Source organism: Anolis carolinensis, chromosome 1, assembly GCF_035594765.1.
Source record: "Anolis carolinensis isolate JA03-04 chromosome 1, rAnoCar3.1.pri, whole genome shotgun sequence".
Taxonomy (NCBI): Eukaryota; Metazoa; Chordata; class Lepidosauria; order Squamata; family Dactyloidae; genus Anolis; species Anolis carolinensis.
The window spans coordinates 233968068-233991350 of NC_085841.1; the positions used below are offsets into that span (position 1 = coordinate 233968068).

The following is a 23283-nucleotide window of genomic DNA, read 5'->3' on the forward strand; positions in this document are numbered from 1 at the left end:
GTCATAGGGAGGAGGGAGCAAGCTTGTTTTTTGCTGCTCTGGAGACTAGGACGCAGAACAGTGGCTTCAAACAACAGGGAAGAACTTTAGGAAGAACTTCCTCACTGTGAGAGCTGTTCAGCAGTGGAACTCTCTGCCCCAGAGTGTGGTGGAGGCTCCCTCTTTGGAGGCTTTTAAGCAGAGGCTGGATGGCCCTCTGTTGGGGGTGCTTTGAATGCATTTTTCCTTCCTCTTGGCAGGGGGTTAGACTGGATGGTCCGTGAGGTCTCTTCCAATTGTATGATTCTATAATCCAGTTCAAAGCAGATAGTCTGGCATCAGATCCTAGGATACAGAGCAGTGGATCTGTGTGTGTGTGTCAGGAGCAATTTGGAAACTGCAAGTCATTTCTGGTATGAGAGAACTGGCTGTCTGTAAGGACGTTGCCCATGGGATGCCTGGATATTTTACCATACTGTGGGAGGCTTCTCTCATGTCCCCGCATGGGAAGCAGGAGCTGACAGACGGGAGCTCACCCCGCTCCTTGGATTCAAACTACCGACCTTTTGGTCAGCAGTCCTGCTGACACAAGGGTTTAACCCATTGAGCCATCAGGGGCTCCTAAGTCAAAATGTCACAGGTTTGGCTCCAAAGCATTGGGGGTATATATGATTAGAATGCTAGAATGGCACGAAAGAGTTAGGCCTGTATAGGTCTAGGATGTCGAGTGTGTGGCTCACATGTCACTTCTTGTAGTTGTAAATCTTTCATGGCCTTAGTTTTGCCAAGCTATGTTTCTTCTTGTGTTGGAACATAGATGGGGTACAAAATGTTCTGGCATTTCCCTGTAGAAATTGCCAGGGAGAAAATGAATGAATGATAATGTGTTGTCAAAGGCTTTCATGGCCAGGATCACAGGGTTGTTGTATGTTTTCCGGGTTGTATGGCCATGTTCTAGAAGTATTCTCTCCTGACGTTTCGCCCACATCTATGGCAGGCATCCTCGGAGGTTGTGAGGTATGGAGAAACTCAGCAAGGAAGGTTTATATATATCTGTGGGAAGTCCAGGGTGAGGGAATGAATGACAAGTTTGTAGAATGTCCCCTGACAGTGGTTCCTATCCCTGTATCAGTGTTACAAGGGCAACATAGGATTGGGAACCTTCAGTTTCTTTCAGGACTTCCTCTGTATACTCACATAGAAGTCCAACAGATACTTTCGTCAAAAAATCAAACCCTGGGTCAACTTATCCCTAAGTCTGTCGAGTATTATACTTGAACTCTTATCAAAACAACAAACCATTCCCTCCTTTGAGAAGCGTGGCAAAAGGCAAGAGCTTAGTCCAGTGCTTCGCAACCTGGGGTCCCCAGATGTTTTGGCCTTCAACTCCCAGAAATCCTAACAGCTGGTAAACTGGCTGGGATTTCTGGGAGTTGTAGACCAAAACACCTGGGACCCACAGGCTGAGAACCACTGGCTTAGTCCATCCCAGGAAAACCTACAAGAAGCAATGTCCCCTCTACTCTCTCTGGTGTGGCACCACTTCTGTCCTTTATGAGAGCCTACTTTGTGAATTGATGGTGGTTGGGTGCTGCTGGCTCTCCAAGGCAGCGTTGGTGCTTTCCTCTCTCTGCAGAGTGACCCTTGACTTTGTGTTTCATATAGAAACACAAAGGAGGAAACCATGAAAATGAACAAAATTTGGCTACCGGTATTTTTTAAAAAATCTAAAATCAGGACAATAAATAAAAACAACACTCTAAAAACGAGAATTCCAGGCATGAAACAATCAGGGCCAGCTAACACATCCCAAAAAAGGATTCCCCCAAGCTGGAAGCAGGCACACTTTGAAGCTGCAAGGCCATTCAGTGCTAACCAAGGAGGCCAATTCCAACATTCCCACTTGCTTCCAATATACAAGAGTTCTTTCTCCCACCCTGGACCTTCCACAACTATATAAACCCCACCCGACTAGTTTCCAACAGACCTCACAACCTCTGTGGATGCCTGCCATAGATGTAGGTGAAACATCAGGAGAGAATGCTTCTGGAACACAGCCATACAGCTGGGAAAATTCACAGCAACATATACAGTAGAGTCTCACTTATCCAATGTTCTGGATTATCCAACGCATTTTTGTAGTCAATGTTTTCAAAACATCGTGATATTTTGGTGCTAAATTCATAAATACAGTAATTACTACATAGCATTACTGCGTATTGAACTACTTTTTCTGTCAAATTTGTTGTATAACATGATGTTTTGGTGCTTAATTTGTAAAATCATAACCTAATTCAATGTTTAATAGGCTTTTCCTTAATCCCTCCTTATTATCCTTAAAAATCCTTAATTTTGGCCCCTAAACCTGCCCTCAACATACATGAGATCGATTTGTGCATGAGTGAGTATATACTGTAGGTCACTTCTGATCTGCTTTGGATGTTTTTATCTGATGACTCAAACGTTCTCTTAAAATGATCCCAATATTCTCCTTGACTGATACTCTTTTAATTAACCTTTGTTTCTGTTATCTTGATTTCTGTTGCCACTTGCCAACTTTGTACCCTTCTGATAAAGAGTACAAGTTAAATGTTAATTTTATTATCTTTTGAGTATAAATGGGACAAGCATTCTTGTGTCTGTATTGGCAGACATGGCACTGGTGTGCAAGCTCTGTGTGGTTTTTCTGTTCCCTTTCTTTTGCATTGGAGTAAACTGGGATCCGACTGAGAAGTATATTTTTATTGCTGGCCCTCTTACTAATGAGTTAGTAAGTCATTTAAACACTCAAAGCAGAAATGTAAGAGAGACTGCTTTTAATTCCGTAACATCCCAGTCGGATTATCTTTGCTATCAGCCTTCTCTCAAGTCCTTGCTGCCATACTTTAATGAGCTCCATGAAAATGGTGTGACTCACTTTAAGGTATTCTTGCCTTGGACTTATCTCTTCCCAGAGATGAAGGCCCAATCTGCCAACGACACTAATATTGTATGCTACAGACAGCTTCTTGGCGCTCTCCGAGCTGCAGATCTCAAGCCAGTTTTAATACTGCATCAGAAACACTTGCCAGAGTCTTTACGTGCTCAACAGCCTGCGACTTTCGTCGAACTTTTTGCAGAATACGCCGAGTACTCCTTTGGGTTGTTTAGTGATCTTGTCGACATCTGGCTCACTTTTGGCAACCTGACTGAGATCGCAGAGTCTCTACCGCAAGGGGATCCACCTGCTTTACCTTTCCAGGTGCTAGCTTCAGCACATGAAAAAGTTTATAAGATCTTCCATGAAAAGTATTTTTCAGAAGGTAAATGAAAATCTTGGTGGTATGGGGAAATGCCTATGTCTTCTCCAAACTGTGAATTCTGAATATGTGTGGGGAGTTGTGGAGATAAATGTGGGAAGCAATTCTTTTTTCGTGTCAGGAGCAACTTGAAAAACTGCAAGTCGCTTCTGGTGTGAGAGAATTGGTCGTCTGCAAGGATGTTGCCCCGGGGACGCCTGGATGTTTGATGTTTTACCATCCTTGTGGGAGGCTTCTCTCATGTCCCTGCATGCGGAGCTAGAGCTGACATAGGGAGCTCACCCGCCCTCCCTGGATTTGAACCGCCAATCCTTTAGTCAGCAGCCCTGCCAGCAAAAGGGTTTTAACTATAAAGACGCTGTATAACTGTAAGACGCTGAGTACCCAATTTTGTTGCATTTGAATAACTGAGGAAGAGATATCCCATTCTAAAGAACAACAAGCTCCTTGACACAGTATATCCCAGCATCATCAAATTGTCTTGCCTGCAAACATCTGGAAAATGCTAAATAAATGTTTCCATTCTTGTTTCCCTTAACTATTCCCTTATCTATTCCGTCAACAAAAATACAGTGTGATCTTTCCTCAATTTCCTTCCTTTCTACTTCTATGACTTGCTTTTCAGACCTGAGATTTCTGTGACTTGAGGCCCAAAACACACACAAAGTTACGTGGTTTGCTCTTTTTTTTTCAATGGGGTCAACTGGAGCAGGACCTCGAGATGGTCCAGTTGTTTTCAACTGTGATTTCACACTCTTCTTTGTGCCATTGCCAATTCAACTTTATTTTCCTCTATGTGTAGTGCTGTAAGAATACTATCTAATTTCTTTGTGAAAACTGTAGAGATGAATTCCTGACTTGACTGTTTAAGCCCTTTTTGTCATGTTTTCACACTCCAAGGGCCCACCCACATTGAAGTTAGTAAAGGTAAAAGTTTTCCCCTGACATTAAGTCTAGTTGCGTCCAACTTAGGTGGTTGGTGCTCATCTCCATTTCTAAGCCGAAGAGCCAGCGTTATCTGTAGACACCTCCAAATGTCATGATTGCATGGAGCGCTGTTACTTTCCCACCAGAGCGGTACCTATTGATCTACTCACATTTGCATGTTTTCAAACTTCGAGGTTGGCAGAAGCTAGGGCTAACAGTGGGCACTCACTCCACTCCCTGGATTTGAACCTGAGACCTTTTGGTCTGCAAGTTCAGCAGCTCAGCGCTTTAACACGCTGCACCACCAAGGGCTCCATAAACAAAACATAAACACTAATAATAATATGTGCTTAGCTGTCTTGGGTCACATGTGTAAGGTGTACATGGAACATGAAGTGAATGTCGTGTTTCAACTTGGATCCCAAGACAACTTTGCTCAAATTGCATTGATGAAGCTATGATGATGATGCCCATTGTGAGATCATAATAAACCCTTGTGCTGGCAGGACTGATGACTTGAAGGTTGGGTTGCTGACCCGAATGTTGCCGGTTGAAATTCAACCCAGGGAAAGCGCGGATGAGCTCCCTCTATCGGCTCCAGCTCCATGTGGGGACATGAGAGAAGCTACTGCAAGGATGGTGAAAACATCAAAACATCCGGGCGTCCCCTGGGCAACGTCCTTGCAGACGGCCAATTCTTTCACACCAGAAGTGACTTGCAGTTTCTCAAGTTGCTCCTGACATGAAAAAAACCTCGAACAATTAAAGTTTGCCTTTCTACCAAGCCAACCTTTTTTTCTGTCAGTAACAAACACTTTTTCCCTCTTCTTTTGACTTTCAGATGGAAAACTGTCTATTTCATTAGATGCTCACGATGATGTTGGGCTCATGCCATCTAGAACATTCTTGGCTTCAATTTTGGTGAGTTTTATTTTCTATACATAACATGAACATTTGCCAGCACTTTCATGCTGAAGGTTTATTTGGGTTCACTCTGACCTGAACATAGTGTGACCTTCCCTCCTCCTGAGAAATACAACCCGTTGGCACCTTGATCAGCCTATTTTTGCAACCTGTATGAAACTATTGAGCATCTGTCAGGCTGCTGAACTGTTCTTGGCTTGTCAGGTCATCAGTTGTGGGAAGTTACTGTAGCTGAATCAGTAATGAGGCCTTCCCGGTGTTAGAGGCAATCATGGATCACTTAGATTTAAAATCATGGAACAAATACAATGTGCTGTGAAGCAGATGTGAGACAGTGACATATGAACGCACACAGAATTTGCTCTGGAGATTTCACCAAGTGAATGAAGGTGGTAAGAGGACTTCAGGGGACAAGGAGCATCTGTATTGCTGATGGACTGACATAGTTGTAGACTACCTGATTATTCCTACTGCAGTATATCCTGTAGAGCAGGGGTCCCCAAACTAAGGCCCGGGGGCCGGATGCGGCCCTCCGAGGTCATTTACCTGGCCCCCGCCCTCAGTTTTATAATATAATATATTTTATATACATATAATATTGATAATAATATTATAATGTAATTCAATATAACACTAATAATAATACCATATAATAATATTAATTATATATTCTTTATTACATATAATATTACTAATAATATTATAGTATAGTGGTATAGTTCAATAAAGTAATATATAATGCTAATATTGTGCTATGCTAACAATATAATATATTGTATGTATATATAATTTGAAAGCCACTCTGAGTCCCCTTTGGGGTGAGACGGGTGTGATACAAATGTAGTAAATAAATGCAGTAAATAAATAAATAAATAATAAATACATTTTAGACTTCGGCTCGCCCAAAGTCTGAAATGACTTGAAGGCACACAACAAGAACAACAACAACAACAATCCTAATTAACTTGACTATCTCATTGGCCAGAAGCAGAAGCACACTTCCCATTGAAATCCTGATAACTGTATGTTGGTTAAAGTTATTTTTATTTTTAAATATTGTATTTTTCTTTCATCGTTGTTCTTGTTGTTGTTGTTGTTTTTGCACTACAAATAAGACATGTGCAGTGTGCATCAGAATTTGTTTGTATTTTTTTTCAAATGATAATCCGGCCCCTCAACAGTCTGAAGGATTGTGGACCGGCCCTCGGCTTAAAAAGTTTGGGGACCCCTGCTGTAGAGCCTAACAAAATGATATAGTCATGTAGAACATAACTGATTTATTGAATGTACTATCATGATGCAAGAACATTACGGTTCTTATATAGTCCAATGTTCTGCTCATGTGATGGTCTATGCAAAACCCACAGTGCCATAGTAGTAGTAGTAGGAAGAAGAAGAAGGAGAAGAAGGAGAAGAAGAAGAAGAATCTTTATTTATACACTGCCACCTTCTCCCATAGGGACCCGGGATGGCTTACAAAGCACTCAAATGTGCAACACACAAAATACAAAAATTGCAGAAACAATAGCATAAAACAATAACAGCCAACATAAATATCTCACTTCACAGAACCCCCTGGTTAAAATCAGTAAAATACAACAATAGCTGCAGCGATAAAACAACAATAGTCAATCTCAGTCATGTAAAATGCTTGGTGAAATCTATGGGTCTTCACGTATATTCATTAAAGGCATCCAAATATGATCAAAGGCTTGTCGAAACAATCATGTCTTCAGTTGTGTGTGGAAGGCTTGCAGAGTGGAGGCTACAAGAAATAGGCGTTGGGTGGAACTGTAGCATCTTCAGGTGGCAGTAATGGCAATAAGCTTTGGTTACTATAAAGCATGACTAGACAAATTCATGAATGGGTAATCTACCTGTGACTGTTAGATGAGTGGAGGTTTCATATTCAGGAGCAGTGTAGCTGTTCTATAAATACCAGTTGCTAGGGAGCAAGAGCAAAAGGAGTTTCAAGACTTGTAGGTAAGTCATTTGACCCATCACTCCAGGAAACATCATGCTGGACACACAGTGAATCTTGGGCGTGATCCAACAGGATGCCCACTTATAATCTAGCACAGGTATTGCTTCTTCTTTTTTTTTTAAAAAAAAAGAGGTGTATACACCATGTTGTTGTTGTTGTTGTTCTGTCAAGTCACTTCAGACCGATGGTAATCCCAAAGGGAATCTGTCATGGAGTTTTCTTGGCAAGATATATTCATCAAGAGGTTGCCTTTGCCTTCCTTTGAAAGAGAGAGAATGTGACTTGCCCAGTGGCACCCAGTGAGTTCCCATGACTAAGCAGGGATTCTAACCTTGGCTCCAGAGTCATAGTTCAAATGCTCAAAGCATTACACCACACTGGCTCTCATAAAGGCACACATCTATTTCTCTGCATAACAAATCTGTAGAGAATTGGTGACTGCAGTGTTCATACATGGAACCAATAACCACCTAAACATGAGAGACTGGAAAGCTATGTTTAAAGTTATGGTTGTAACTTCCCTCTTATTTTCATTGGTTAATTTCACAATGAAAGTATTTATTTTTAAAAAGCATGGTGCAGTGGTTTGAGTGTTGGACTACAGGTCTGGAGATCAAGGTTTGACTTTGTATAAGTCATGGCTTCTAAGGGCCCTTCCACACAGCCCTATATCCCAGAATATCAAGGCAGAAAATCCCAGTATCTGCTTTGAAATGAGTTATCTGAGTCCACACTGACATATAGTCCAGTTCAAAGCAGATAATGTGGGATTTTATTCAGCTGTGTAGAAGGGGCCTCAGTCTCAGAAAACCCCTTAATAGCATCACCTTATGGTTGCCAGAAGTCGGGAAAACTTGAAGGCACTCAACAACAATTTATTTCCCTATTCTGCAAATCTTGCCAATCTATCAACTTTTTTTTAAAAAAGAAGCATACCATTGGAACGGCTCTTCTTAGGTATGGCATCCTCATCTCACCCACTTTGCCATTCATCTTTACCCACAGCAACAGCAATGTTGTGTCCGGGCTGTGGCACAAGCTGGTGAGCAGCCAGCTGCAGCCAGCTGAGACCAATCACTCTGACCAAGAGGTCATGAGTTCGAGGCCAGCTCGGAGCCTGTGTTTGTCTTTGTCTTTGTTCTATGTCAAGGCATTGAATCTTTGCCTTATATGTGTAATGTGATCCACCCTGAGTCCCCTTCGGGTGAGAAGGGCGGAATATAAATACTGTAAATAAATAAATAAATAAATAAATAAATAAATAATGTTTTAGTGTTATTTTGGTTCCTCATAGGCAGATTTGAAAGTACGTAATAGTAAAAGTGTGAGAATCAGCCCTCCTTAAGTCATAGTCAGTTTCTGTATATCAATAACTGGTGTCTCATAAAAAAATATCTCCAGTTCTACTAGCTCCCTTCAATTCCATCATAATAAAATACAAATCAGAACATTGTTTTTAAAATATATTCACACCCGTACTTTGGGCTCCTGGTGTGTATGTACTTCTGGGTTCTATCTATTTCTTACTACCTGAGAATTACCTGCAATAATAATTACAAATATTAATTAGCACTGTATAGTAATACCATCAGGTTTATTTTCCAGGACTCTATTGATTTTCTGTCTCTCAGCCTACACTACAACTGTAAAAAGGAAGCTGGCATAGAACAGATGCTGAATGAGCTACAGGTAATTCTGACACTTTCACTGAGCTGTTTTCCAGTTTTCTGTAGATACTCATGAATAGTCTGTTACCAATTACATTATTATTTGTTAACATTAAGATAAAAGAACACCTAGAAATCTACATAATTATTACACAGTGAATCATATCCTGCCCTTTCATATTTTGTGGGACCTGTTTTCAGCTGTGCAGTAACTATGGCTAAGATCACAGCTGTAGATCTGGGCTTTAGCAGAGAGCTGGGCTTTAGCACAGCTGGTAAATCACCAGCAGTAATAAGATCTATCAATCAAAAGGTGGCCAGTTCGAAGCCCGGTTGGGGTGAGCACCCGACTGTCAAGCCCAGCTCACTGTTTATCTAAGCATTTCAAAAACAGACTAGAGCTGTAAGTAGAGAAATAAGGTACAGCTAATAAGCAAGGGAGATATTTTATGGCACCATAAAAAAAGAAAAACACCAGAAATGCCAGTGACCAAAAGGAAAGAGGAAGTCCTGATGGCTCTTCGTCATAGAGAATAGAGCATAGAAAATATATATATTGGGGGGGGGGGGGGGAATACAATATGAAACATACCATATATACTCGAGTATAAGCCAACTCGAATATAAGCCGAGGCACCTAATTTTACCACAAAAAAACGGGGAAAACGTTGACTCCAGTATAAGCCGAGATACCAATAAAATTACATTAATCGAGGCATCAGTAGTTTAAATGTTTTTGAATCTTTACATCAAACTGTAATTTAAGATATGACTGTTCAACTCTGATTAAATCATTATTTTCATCTTCTTCAATGTAAATTTGCTTATATATCCTTTTAATAATGATAGAGTGAAATAATAATGTAGTAGTAGTAGTAGTAGTAGTAATAATAATAATAATAATAATTGCAGTAAAATAATAAATGTATTAATAATAATAAAAATATAGTAAAATAAATGTAAAAGTAACAATAATAGAGTAAAATAATAAATGTAATAATAATAATTAATAGATGAAAATAATAAATGTAACAATACCAATAATAACAGAGGAAAATAATAAATATACCATATATACTTGAGTATAAGCCAACCAGGACCCTCACCCAAGTATAAGCCGAGAAGGTTTTTTTTTTTCAGTCCTAAAAAAGGGCTGAAAAACTAGGCTTATACTCGAGTATATACAGTACTTTGTTTGAGGCATGGAAATATTTTTTTTGTAAAATGGATAGGAGAAACATTTTTTTTCCTAATACCAGAATAACCATCTGCAGAGTTATTCTGCACAGTTACATCATCATCCATTGCATCTTGTTTGACATCAAACCATCCCTTTTGCTTGATCTGCTACATAGTTTTTATATATATACATCACCATAGTTGGCATACTTGAACGGCTACATAGTTAAAGTAATTGCTCCTGAGAGATCACTTACAACTTGAGAGAATTCATTGCATTTTTGTTTTACAGCCTGCTACACATGGTTTAGAGATTTTGCTGTTTCATCTACATTTCCATGAATGTTCTTCCACACAAGAAAACCTACTGACAGCCGTGGCTTCCATTTTTAGTGGTAAGAATCTCCTACAAAGAGGAACTGTGGTCTTGTGGTTTGAGAAACAGCGAACAAGCAGTAAAAAGTATACTGACCTCCAAGAAAAACTTGCTATTAATTTTACTCGGGGTTGACCTTATCAGAGTGGGCTGGCTGCGTCAGGAAGCAGTGATTGGGTGGCACATAAGAGTAGTGAGATCTTACAAAGAAAATGCTGTATGTGACTCATATGGTGCCCTATGGCTCGCCTGGTAAGATAGAACTTGGGGCCGGGCTGTGGCGCAGGCTGTTGAGCAGCTGCAACAAATCTCTCTGACCATGAGGTCATGAGTTCGAGGCCAGCCCGTGGCGGAGTGAGCACCCATCAATTAAAAAATAAATAAATAAATAAATAAATAAAATAACCCCTGCTCGTTGCTGACCTAGCAACCCGAAAGATAGTTGCATCTATCAAATAAGAAATAAGGTACCACTTATAAAAAAAAAGTGGGGAGGCAAGTTTAACTAATTTACGACCTGGAATGAGGAAGTGCCGTCAGAGTGGATGATGAAGCAGCTGCTCCCCCCTGTGGCCAGAATCAAACATCCCCTCAGAAGGTTAAATTGCCTCTGCGTCTGTCTGTCTCGGTCTCTGTTTGATGTGTTTATGGGCATTGAATGTTTGCCCTATGTGTGTATAATGTGATCCACCCTGAGTCCCCTTCGGGGTGAGAAGGGCGGAATATAAATACTGTAAATAAATAAAATGTTGAAGCATTGTCAACACAGACATAAGATTTAGGCCTGTGAGCCTCTGTAAAAGCCAAACGTTCAAAGTTGAGAAATGTTGAAGGACAACGTGGCCCTGCAAGAAGTGAGATTTCCCTAAAAGGGACACAAGGATGAGTTGCGTGTCTTTCCACCGCATGTAATGTCTTCTCCTACCCACTACTTTTTCCAGCCATTCATGAAGCCGAAGCGCAGGCAATAGGATACGATGTAAATCCCATCTTGAACAACTCGCTCATTCAAGAAGCTGGGTATGTTTCTAATGTTTGTTTGGTTGATTTTCTTAAAAGTCAGTATTTTTGCTGTGATTTATGTTCTTTAGTACAATCCTTTCACTTGCTGTTGCCTTGCTGTGTATATGGACAAGGCCATATCCAAACTGTGCATTTATAGCAGTTTCACACCCCTTCCATTACCATGGCTTCATCCTACAGAGTCCTAGGTGGGATTTGGAATTCTTCTGTATAGATAGGCTCAAATTTGTAATTTTCCTTGGCTCTCCCACTGCTGCCTCAATGTCTTTTTCCTTATCGCACAAAGCTTAGAGGGAGAGTTGGAAGAGCTGTGTAAAGACTGGCAGTGCCAAGAGCTGCCTTAACTCAAAGCACCTGGTTCCCTGGCAGCAATGCAGATCCTATTTGTGCAGAAGTGGGAATGAAGCCTCATTATGAACAATGGGTCCTTAATTTGAACAAAAGTGCAGAGAATTGACTTGTGTGATCATACTACAGGGGGTACGATCATACAACCCATCTCGGTAGGCATTTTCCAATTGTGTACTAGCATCATTGTAAAACAGTGCCATCATGATTTAGTACTACAGTAGAGTCTCACTAATCCAAGCCTCGCTTATCCAAGCCTCTGGATAATCCAAGCCATTTTTGTAGTCAATGTTCCCAATATATCATGATATTTTGGTGCTAAATTCAAAAATACAGTAATTACAACATAACATTACTGCGTATTGAACTACTTTTTCTGTCAAATTTGTTGTATAACATGAAGTTTGGGTGCTTAATTTGTAAAATCATAACCTAATTTGATGTTTAATAGGCTTTTCCTTGATCAGTCCTTATAATCCAAGATATTCGCTTATCCAAGCTTCTGCCGGCCCGTTTAGCTTGGATTAGTGAGACTCTACTGTATTTTAAGAAATGGTTATGAATTGGAATGCAACCAATGCATTAATTTTAGGAATCCGTGTATAATACAGCAAAATATAAAATGTTTTCGAACAGATGCAGTGACGTTTCGGAAGAAGTGAGCTAGGAGTAATTAGCTCTGTCAAGACAAATCCTGGAATTGGGAGCCTTAAATTCTCTTTTCTTGTGTTATAAAAATGGCCAAAATTTTGCTTCCCCAAGGTCGAGACATACATCATTTTAGTGATGTATGAAAATTTAGATCATTCAGTATCATACTAAATAAGGTAAAGGTAAAGGTTTCCCCTGACGTTAAGTCTAGTCATGTCTGATTCTGCGGGGTTGGTGCTAATCTCCATTTCTAAGCCGAAGAGCCGGCTTTGTCCGTAGACACCTCCAAGGTCATGTCGCTGGCATGACTGCATAGAGCGTCGTTACCTTCCCGCCAGAGCGGTACCTATTGATCTACTCACATTGGCATGTTTTCAAACTGCTAGGTTGGCAGTAGCTGGAGCTAACAGCAGGCGCTCACTCCGCTCCCAGGATTTGAACCTGAGACCTTTCGATCTGCAAGTTCAGCAGCTCAGTGCTTTAACACACTTCGCCACTGGGGCTCCCTATCATACTAAATACTCTAGTATATTCTATGCCAACGTGGCTCCTCTGCCACATTCCTCTCATTTAAGCCTTGGTGAGAAGTAGCAACACAGCTGGACTGAGATCTTAGCTTTATGGTCACTGTTGCATCTACGGTAGGAGCCCCGGTGGCAAAGTGAGTTAAACTCTTGTGCCAGCAGGACTGATGACTTGAAGGCTGAGTTGCTGACTGGAAGGTTGCTGGTTTGAATCCAACCTGGGGAGAGCGCGGATAAGTTCCCTTTATCAGCTCCAGCTCCCCACGCGGGGACATGAGAGAAGCCTCCCACAAGAATGGTAAAAACATCAAAACATCTGGGCATCCCCTGGGCAACGTCATTGCAGCCAGCCAATTCTCTCACACCAGAAGTGACTTGCAGTTTCTCAAGTCGGTCCTGACACAAAAAAGAAACTGTAGCAGCTTAGAAAAAGAATACAGGCAAATAAACTATCTGCCACTATGTTGGCGTTCAATATATTTGAGCTTTGGACCCTACAACTTAACAAGCTGTGCACCACTTAGTTCATCTAATCTATTTAAATGGCAGTGTCAAAGGTAATCTATTATCACATTGGGCGTTTGTTAAAACTCCAGTACACTCCATTAAATAATACATACTATGATTGCACTGTTTTGTTCAATTGCTTGTTAGCTTAATGGATTGCATCTTTACAGGACAGTCGTATGTACAGAAGTTACCTTTTAATATATATATTTGATTTGGATCATAACAATTGTTAGCCTTTACCAAGTTTTCATTATTTTTTTCCTCCCCACAATAACAGGAGAGATCGTTTCTGATCATTGTACATGAGTCCATGTGTCCTCAACTTTTATGAGAGTTCCTCCATCTTCAGAAAGTATTCATAGATAATCATTTCAGTTGGACCACCTTCAGTGCAGGAAATCTGATCCAAATTTCTTCAGTGTTTTTTGGTGGCTGCAACATCCTCCATTCCATTGATATAAGAAATAAACAACAGCTGATTCTCTACACATTTGTCTGCTTTGATTTAGCTTCTTCGTAATTGGATTTAGTAATATCGTCTTCGAATAGTTTGAACCCTGTCCAACCAAGAATTAAATGCTGTCCCAGTTCTTAGCTATTTCTAACCTGGCCAATCCAAGAGTTTAGAAATGTTCCCTCCCTATATAGACGGTTTCTGTAAAGGTTTGACATATCTTGCTGAGCCAGAAAAATAGATTAATTGTCAACTATGATAAACATGGTATACATGTGGGATTTAGGCAGTAAAATATCTACTGTACGATAAAGTAATTGATTTTACTTATACAAAAGATATAACTCTTACCTAGTAGATATCTCATTAGGCAACCAATCTTTACGTATGCAAGTTTGGATTTACAAGATAGCTAGCTGAATACTTCACCTTGGGATGTGGTGTTTTTCAAATGCTAAATCTTCAACATTTGGGTATCAAAACAGGCACATCCATAATACTCAAAACATCTGAATCCAATACTTTGTCTTCTTTTGAGACATAAGTAAAAGTGTATCGACAATGAAAGTCAAATTAATAAAGATAATCTCTTATCACCTCTTCTTCTCTTTTAAGCTCCTACACAGAAAATCTAGCCATTCGTCCCCAGCCAGATGTGACACTGACATCAGATATCAGCCCATTTTCATCCTACCAAACAATTTGGGAAACATTTGCTAATCAGTCTGAGTTGGAGAGAGATGCTTTTTTGTTGGATGTTTTTCCTAGAGGTTTCCTCTGGGGCACATCAACAGGATCCTTCAGGGTTGAAGGTGCATGGGCAGAGGATGGAAAAGGAGAGAGTATTTGGGACCAATATGGGCATCAAGGCCATGTTTACAAGAATCAAACTGCTGATGTTGCCTGTGACAGCTACCACAAGACAGAGTATGATGTGTACTTGCTCAGAGGCCTTAGGCCAAAAATTTACAAATTTTCTATATCATGGCCTAGGATTTTTGCTGATGGGACTAAGGACAGCTTGAATCCTCAAGGAGTTAGTTATTACAACAAACTCATTGACAGCTTGCTAGATTCTAACATTGAACCCATGGTGACTTTGTTTCACTGGGACCTGCCACAAACTCTGCAGGATCTTGGTGGATGGCAAAACGAGAGTATTATAAGTGCTTTTGCAGAGTATGCATCTTTCTGCTTTGATACTTTTGGAGATCGGGTTAAATTTTGGATTACCTTCCATGAACCTTGGGTCATTAGCTATGCTGGCTACGGTACTGGACAGCATCCTCCAGGAATTGTTGATCCTGGGATAGCATCCTATCAGGTATGAACAAGTAGCTCTCCATAATTGCACTCGTAGTTTATGTGCTGTGTTGTGTCTGCAAATTGCTCCTGAGATGGTTCCTTTCTCTTCAGATTGCAGAAAAAGTTATTGTAGGCACAGCCTTTGATAAGTAAAAGGGGTGTCACTGGAGAGATACATTCTGAGATAAAAGGAGGTAAAAGTTGAAGTCAAAATAACATATTCTAATCTTTAACAACATAAAACTGGCTACAACAGTGGTTCTCAACCTGGGGTCCCCAGATGTTTTTGGCCTTTAGCTCCCAGAAATCATAACAGCTGGTAAACTGGCTGGGATTTCTGGGAGTTGGAGACCAAAAACATCTGGGGACCTCAGGTTGAGAACCACTGGGCTACAGGCATGCAAGTATTCACTAGTTAGTGACCTTTAGTTGGTTGATTGTGTTTATATTAAGATCTTAAAGAATTTGACATAAGGCAGCATGAACATGAAAATTACTCTCTTTGGCTTTCTCATAGCTGAGCAACTTGTGTTCCTCTAGATGTTGTTGAACTACATGTCAATTCAGACCTGACCAATGAAGAGCACTTTGTTATCTAGCAATATCTGGAAACCCCCAAATTGTTCACCCATTTCAATTATTCCGACTTGTGGTATAGAAACTCTTACCCCATGGCTCCTTTTCCCATCTAGTAGACTTCTTTCCATACCAGAAAATGCCCCTTGCAGATACTGGAACAATACTGATACAGAAAGGCTTACAAATTATATTTTTTTTCTATATGACTACATAATTATCAAAAAGTCCAAGGAAGTACCACTGTGTCATGGTTCTCATGCTATGGAGTTATAATATTGGAAGAAGCTTTCAGGACATTTTTGTATTATCTGTAAATATCTACAGTAGAGTCTCACTTATCCAACACTCGCTTATCCAACGTTCTGGATTATCCAACACATTTTGTAGTCAATGTTTTCAATATAACGTGATATTTTGGTGCTAATTTTGTAAATACAGTAATTACAACATAACATTACTGCGTATTGAACTACTTTTTCTGTCAAATTTGTTGTATAACATGATGTTTTGGTGCTTAATTTGTAAAATCCTAACCTATTTTGATGTTTAATTGGCTTTTTCTTAATCTCTCCTTATTATCCAACATATTCGCTTATCCAACATTCTGCCGGCCCGTTTATGTTGGATAAGTGAGACTCTACTGTACTACATCTTCTTGCTCTTGACATGGTGGACTACTCCATATTTAACAGCTTATAAGTGTATTAAAATCCAGTGTCTGCCTGTTCAATTAAACATACGAAAACATCTCTAAAATAAGGTTATGAATCTTTCTGAAGAGAAGATATATCCTTTTTTTTAAGAACATTTTGTCACAGTCCAGTAGAATAGTGTGTCCCTTCAGAATGCTTGAGCTGCTAGGAAGTCTGTAAACACTGCAGAAAGAAAGGGGCCTTTCAAAACATGCTTACATTTTGCAAAAAAAGAAAAGAAAAAAAAACTTCCTAATTTTATACACTTCTATGAAGAAAGTTCTAAAATAAATCCGATCAAAAGGTGGCATCATGAACCCAAGTTGCACATCAGATCAGAGGACTATCGAAACAGGTATTTTGGGAGGACTATAATGGAGAACCCCATTCTCCATTATAGTTAGGTATATTTTACCCAGCCATCATATGTATCCCTGTCATAAGACTGTCAGGTGGGCAGCTATCTGGCAACTGTCTTAGACTAGCCTCTCCAGCAGCAATTTCTGCCATATAATGTTATCATTGACTTGGGATATGTACTGATTTTGTTGAAATTTTGAATGGGACTTTTCTCACTTTGAAAGAGAAAACCTAAGTTTATGGCCCGACTGTTATTCCTTTTTTCCCTGGGAATCCCAGAGCTATTGGTAACGTGGCCTCTGGAGCCTAATCTGATTATCCAAACATTATTCTTCTCATATCACTGAAAAAATTGAAAGAGGATATCAAGATTTTTGTGCACTCTTGGTTGGCCAAATAAAATTATTATGCTACAGGAACTTGTCATGTCGTCAGCTTAGCTACTACCTGCCATTAGTTGTCCATGTTAGAATGCTCTGATTTCTAAAGAAGGAATTGGGGTGATCCTTACTGGATTAGCCCAAAAGTCTATGGCAGTGGTTCTCAACCTGTGGGTCCCCAGGTGTTTTGGCATACAACTCCCAGAAATCTCAGCCAGTTTAGCAGCTGTTAGCATTTCTGGGAGTTGAAGGCCAAAATGTCTGGGGACCCACAGGTTGAGAACCACTGGTCTATGGTGCAGTGGGTTAAACCCTTGTGCCGGCAGGACTGATGACTTGAAGGTTGGGTTGCTGACTTGAAGGTTTCCGGTTCAAATCCAACCCGGGGAAAGCATGGATGAGCTCCCTATATCAGCTACAGCTCAATACGGGGAGATGAGAGAAGCCTCCCACAAGGATGGTAAAAACATCAAAACATCCAGGCGTCCCCTGGGCAACATCCTTGCGGACTGCTAATTCTCTCGCACTGGAAGCGACTTGCAGTTTCTCAAGTTGCTCCTGACACAAAAAAAAATACACTGATGACTTAAGTCAGAATAGGCCCGTATCAACTCAGTGGTGGCGAAACACTATACGGAGCTCATCCAAGGTAACACGAGACAAAGTCAACAACTTTCCAGGCAGTCTCACATCTTCTGCATGAGATGCCAGAGACTGAAGCTAGGATGTTTAACATGCAAAATATGTATTTCAGCTGTTAGCTATATTCAGTGGAGTGACCTGTGTTTTCCTCTCTTTCCCAAAGGTAGCCCATGTTATTCTCAAGGCTCATGCTCTAGCCTGGCATGTGTATAATTCCCACTATCGTCCCAAGCAACATGGAAAAGTGGGAATAGTCTTGAATTCTGATTGGGCCGAACCAAAGAATCCAAGAAGTGTGGAGGACATAAGAGCAGCTGAACGCTACTTGAATTTCATGTTGGGCTGGTTTGCTCACCCCATCTTTGTTAATGGCGATTATCCAGATGTTCTGAAATCCCAAATTCAGCACATGAACCAGCAATGTTCTTCCCAAATTGCCAAACTCCCTACGTTCACTGAAGAAGAGAAGAGATTGGTGAACGGGACAGCTGACTTCTTTGGCCTTTCTCATTACACTTCCAGGCTCATCAGTGCTTCAGCCAATCACACTTGCATTCCAAGCTATGACAATATCGGGGGCTTCTCCCCCCAGGTGGATCCTTCTTGGCCACAGACAGCTGCACCTTGGATCTATGTGGTGCCCTGGGGATTGAGGAGACTTCTCCAATTTGTGTCCAAAGACTACACAGGTTCAAGGATTCCAATTTATATTGCAGAGAACGGTGCACCAGTCGATGATGGAAGTGATTTCATCAATGACACAATGAGAATGGATTACTACCGTCTCTACATCAACGAGGTTTTGAAAGGTACAAAAGATTCTTATGAACTGAGCTAATCATAGAAATGAAACTGTCACAAGGGGTGATGTTAATTATCACAGGCTAAAAAATTTTATTCAGACGGGTTTTTAAAGATGATGGTTTTTTAAATTCAATTCAGGGAGTCCTGTGGTTTTTAACTGGGAATTTTTAATGCTGTTTATATTGAATCCTGTTTGAATGTTTGCATATTTGTATATTTTAAATACAGTAGAGTCTCACTTATCCAACACTCGCTTATCCAACATTCTGGATTATCCAACGCATTTTTGTAGTCAATGTTTTCAATACATCGTGATATTTTGGTGCTAAATTTGTAAATACAGTAATCACTACATAGCATTACTGCGTATTGAACTACTTTTGCTGTCAAATTTGTTGTTAAACATGATGTTTTGGTGCTTAATTTGTAAAATCATAACCTAATTTGATGTTTAATAGGCTTTTCCTTAATCCCTCCTTATTATCCAACATATTCGCTTATCCAACATTCTGCCAGCCCATTTATGTTGGATAAATGAGACTCTACTGTAGTATGCAGATGCTTTGATATTAAGCCGCTTTGAGTCTCCTGGGGAGAGATAAAGCGGAGTATAAATAAATATTATCATCATCATCATCATCATCATCATCATCATCATCATCATCATTGCAGAAAGCCATTTCCAGGGTAATATTCTCTAAGGTTGTACGTACACTTTAGAATGAATGCAGTTTAACACCATTAACATCAATCACTTGATGCTGTGGAATCATGGCAGTTTCAGTTTGGTGAGATACCAGTCCAGTTTGGCAATGAAGGTTAAATTGGGTAATGCACAAATCTCTATAACAACATAGAACAACAATATACGTATGTGCATATACAATCTTGTATTACTTGCAAGAAATGTAACAAGGATATAATTTCTACAACTCTGCCTGAAAGTAAGTTACTTCAGACTGCATGGAGCACTGTTACCTTCCCGTCAGAGTGGTACCTATTGATCTACTCACATTTGCATGTCTTCAAACTGCTAGGGTTGGCAGAAGCTGGGGCAAACAGTGGGGGCTCACCCCGCTGCACAGATTCGAACCATCGATCTGTTGATCAGCAAGTTCAGCAGCTCAGCGGTTTAACCCACTGCGTCACCAGGGGCTCTTCACAATCCCCATATCTGTGGATAATGTTATGTTCCAAGCCACCTACCCACACTGGATATCTGAATGCATAGATAATAACGCACCACATAATTTGACTATACTTGGGTTGGAAGCATACCATAGAACTGCAGTGAAGGAATATTAGGGGAGGGGAGGATATTTTTGGAGTATGAGTGAAATGAAATCCATGGATAAGGAGGTCATTTATAATTTATCTTTTGAACTAAATTGTGTCTGAAATGTAGAAAGCAATTAATTCCATCTGTTAACTTTGATTCGCTCTGACATGTTGGCAGTGTGCAAATTGCCTTCATCACATTCATGGAAGGGGAGTTAAGTTATGGTTATTATGAAAAGCTAACTTACTTGTCTCTTCTTTCTTGTGACAGCTGTGAAGCTAGATGCTGTTGACGTTCAGATGTATGTTGCCCGCTCTTTGATTGATGGCTTTGAAGGTGCAGCAGGTTACAGTCAACGGTTTGGCCTTCACCATGTGAATTTTGATGATGCAAACAGACAACGGACCCCAAAGGAATCTGCGTATTTCTTCTCGACTGTTATTGAAAACAATGGATTTCCTGATAAGGTCACAAACAAAAATTTTCAGCATCTCAAAAAAGATATTTCTATGCCCCTAAGATTGCCTAGTTTACCAGCTTCTGAAGTTCCCTCAAAGGCAAAAGTGGTTTGGGAAACATTTTCAAAACAGACAAAACTAGAAAGAGATATATACTTTTACGGTACTTTCCCAGAAGATTTCCTGTGGGGCGTCTCTAGCTCTGCCTACCAGATTGAAGGAGGCTGGGACGCAGATGGAAAAGGACCTAGCATATGGGATAATTTTACCCATACCCCTGGGAACATTAAAAACGATGAAACAGGAGATATAGCTTGTGATAGCTACAATAAAGCTGATGAAGATCTTTATTTACTGAGAGCATTAAGAGTGAACAGTTATCGCTTCTCCTTGTCATGGCCTCGAATTTTTCCAGATGGAAGAAACCGTTCCATAAATACGTATGGGGTTAATTATTATAACCGGCTGATTGATGGTTTACTGGCCCAAAATATTACTCCAATGGTCACACTCTTCCACTGGGATCTGCCCCAGGCTCTGCAGGACATTGGTGGCTGGTTGAACCCTGAGATGGTTGAACTATTTGATAGTTATGCAGACTTTTGTTTTCACACTTTTGGAGACAGGGTCAAGTTCTGGATTACTTTCAATGAACCAATTGCAATTTCATCCCTGGGCTATGATTTGGCAGTGTTCCCACCAAATTACAAAGATGATCCAGGCTATGCACTCTATAAGGTTACCCACATAATATTGAAAGCTCATGCTAGAGCTTACCATACATACGACCAGAAATACAGAGCAACCCAAAAAGGTGTTGTTTCTCTGAGTCTCAACATGGACTGGGTTGAACCAGAGCCGCTGAATGACCCCCGAAATGTGGAGGCAGCCGATCGTTACCTGCAGTTTATGGGAGGGTGGTTTGCTCACCCCATTTTCAAAAATGGAGATTACCCAGATGCCATGAAGTGGAAAGTAGGGAACCGGAGTGAGCTGCAGAAACTACCATCTTCCCGGCTTCCTGTTTTCACAGAAGAAGAGAAAGAATATATCAGGGGCACAGCGGATGTCTTCTGCCTAAACTATTACACTGCCAAACTCATAAAGCATAAGACCACCAAGCTGAGACCATTCTCCTATGAGGATGACCAAGAAAAGGTATTGGAGAATGACTCTTCCTGGCCTACCTCTGCAATAGACAATATGCGAGCCGTGCCCTGGGGGCTTCGGAGGTTGCTAAACTGGATCAAAGAAGAATATGGCAACCCTCCCATTTACATTACTGAGAATGGAGTTGGGCTGAAAAGCAAGTCTGAGGTTGATGATACTAGCAAGATCTTTTTCTATAAAACCCACATTGATGAAGTTTTGAAAGGTAAGATACTATACTAGAAGATCAATGCCTTCAGTAATCTCGTTGTCGGAACCAAATAAAGTTAGTGCACCATTCAATGTAACCACCTAAACAAGGCTTCGTTTTGAATATTACTGAAAGTTTCTAGAAGAGCATTTACCAAAACATGTGGTGTAGTGCGACTTGAATGAAAAACTAATTTTCTACAAGATATAAATTTTAAAAAACGTAGGAGTATCTGACAGTCTCTGAAATCTATTTGTTAGCCTCAGTGTAGTAAACCCATTATATACAGTTTGACTAAAGAAGTCCTATTCGTTAACTTGTTATTTTTGAGTTGACACCAGAAGTAGGACTTAGCCTCTTTCTGATCAACATCTGGAGGTAACTAGTTGAACCGTGCAATTCCGTCAAAAGTGATTTTTAAAATTGTGTCAGAAACTACTTGAGAACACACTGCAAGTCACTTCTGGCATGAGAGAATTGGCCGTCTACAGAGACGTTGCCCAGGGGATGCCCGGATGTGTTACCATCCTGTTGGGAGGCTTCTCTTATGCCCCCGCAAGCTAGAGCTGACAGACAGGAGATCACCCCGTCTCACGGATTCAACCCACCAACGTTCAGATCAGCAACCCAACCTTCAAGTCAGCAGTTCAGCCAGCACAAGGGTTTAACCCATTGCGCCACCGCAGCTCAGACATCAGAAGTGATAAAGTCATTGAAAGAGGTGACCGATCCAAGGCCACCAGGTGTGTTTTGTGGTGGCCACCCAGCATTTGTTTGAAAACCTCCAAAAAAGGAATTTCCACCACACCCTGAACTAGCGTATCCCACTGTCAAATGGCTTTTACTACCTTCCCAGATACTCTCAGTGGCATGCATAGTTTCCCACCTCCTTACTCTTTTGTTGTTCCTATGAAGTTGAGATATCAGTTAAGCTTATGACTATCCCAAGTCAACCTGACTGTTTTCCACAGTGGTTCTTCATGCATATAAAATGGTGGTTTAGCTGTCAGTATTTGGCCCATCTGCAGAAATGTTTATATATTAAAATGTTATTAATATTGAAATACAGCTGAGTAACTGTGCCTAGATAAATCTATTAAGGTTCTTGCTGTTCTAAAGTAATTTCCCACCTTCTTATATCTCCTTCAGCATCAAGAATGTGGCTATAAACGTTAAGCCATTAAAGTTCCTAACAATCTTAACACTGTTTCTACTTCTTCCATTACACTAATTCAGTCAACTTCGGCCTTTTTGAAACATAAAGCAATGCTAAAATTTAGTTTACATAAATATGCACTGAAATTTTGGATTGTCATACCGCAATCTATTTTGAATTCTTAGTAGCAGATGTGAATTCTCATCAACATAATGTTTCATCTTTCACAATAAAACACAGTTTTGTAAATGTTTTAGTAACAATTTTAGAACTTGTTGTCAACTTTGAATAGGCATAAATATGGTCTAGGAAACTGAAATAGAATGCTTATTAATGCCTCACCACCCCCAAACGCCCAACCCCTACTTTGCTGGAGAATAAGTGACTATTTCTTCAATACTGCAATGTTGAGGAAATCTTGAA

At 40.3% G+C, this 23283-nt stretch overlaps 1 protein-coding gene across 1 annotated transcript in view; it reads left to right on the plus strand.

The window, feature by feature from the left end:
* The first annotated feature begins 2632 nt into the window (after positions 1 to 2632).
* Positions 2633 to 23283, plus strand: part of lct (lactase) — a 44479-nt gene continuing 23828 nt past the window's right edge. Inside the window, exons 1-7 of the mRNA XM_062964132.1 lie at positions 2633 to 3281; positions 5047 to 5126; positions 8680 to 8802; positions 10252 to 10421; positions 14461 to 15169; positions 17967 to 18612; positions 20157 to 21719. Of these exons, the coding sequence (XP_062820202.1) occupies positions 2633 to 3281; positions 5047 to 5126; positions 8680 to 8802; positions 10252 to 10421; positions 14461 to 15169; positions 17967 to 18612; positions 20157 to 21719 (3940 nt within the window). The remainder of the gene's footprint in view (positions 3282 to 5046; positions 5127 to 8679; positions 8803 to 10251; positions 10422 to 14460; positions 15170 to 17966; positions 18613 to 20156; positions 21720 to 23283) is intronic.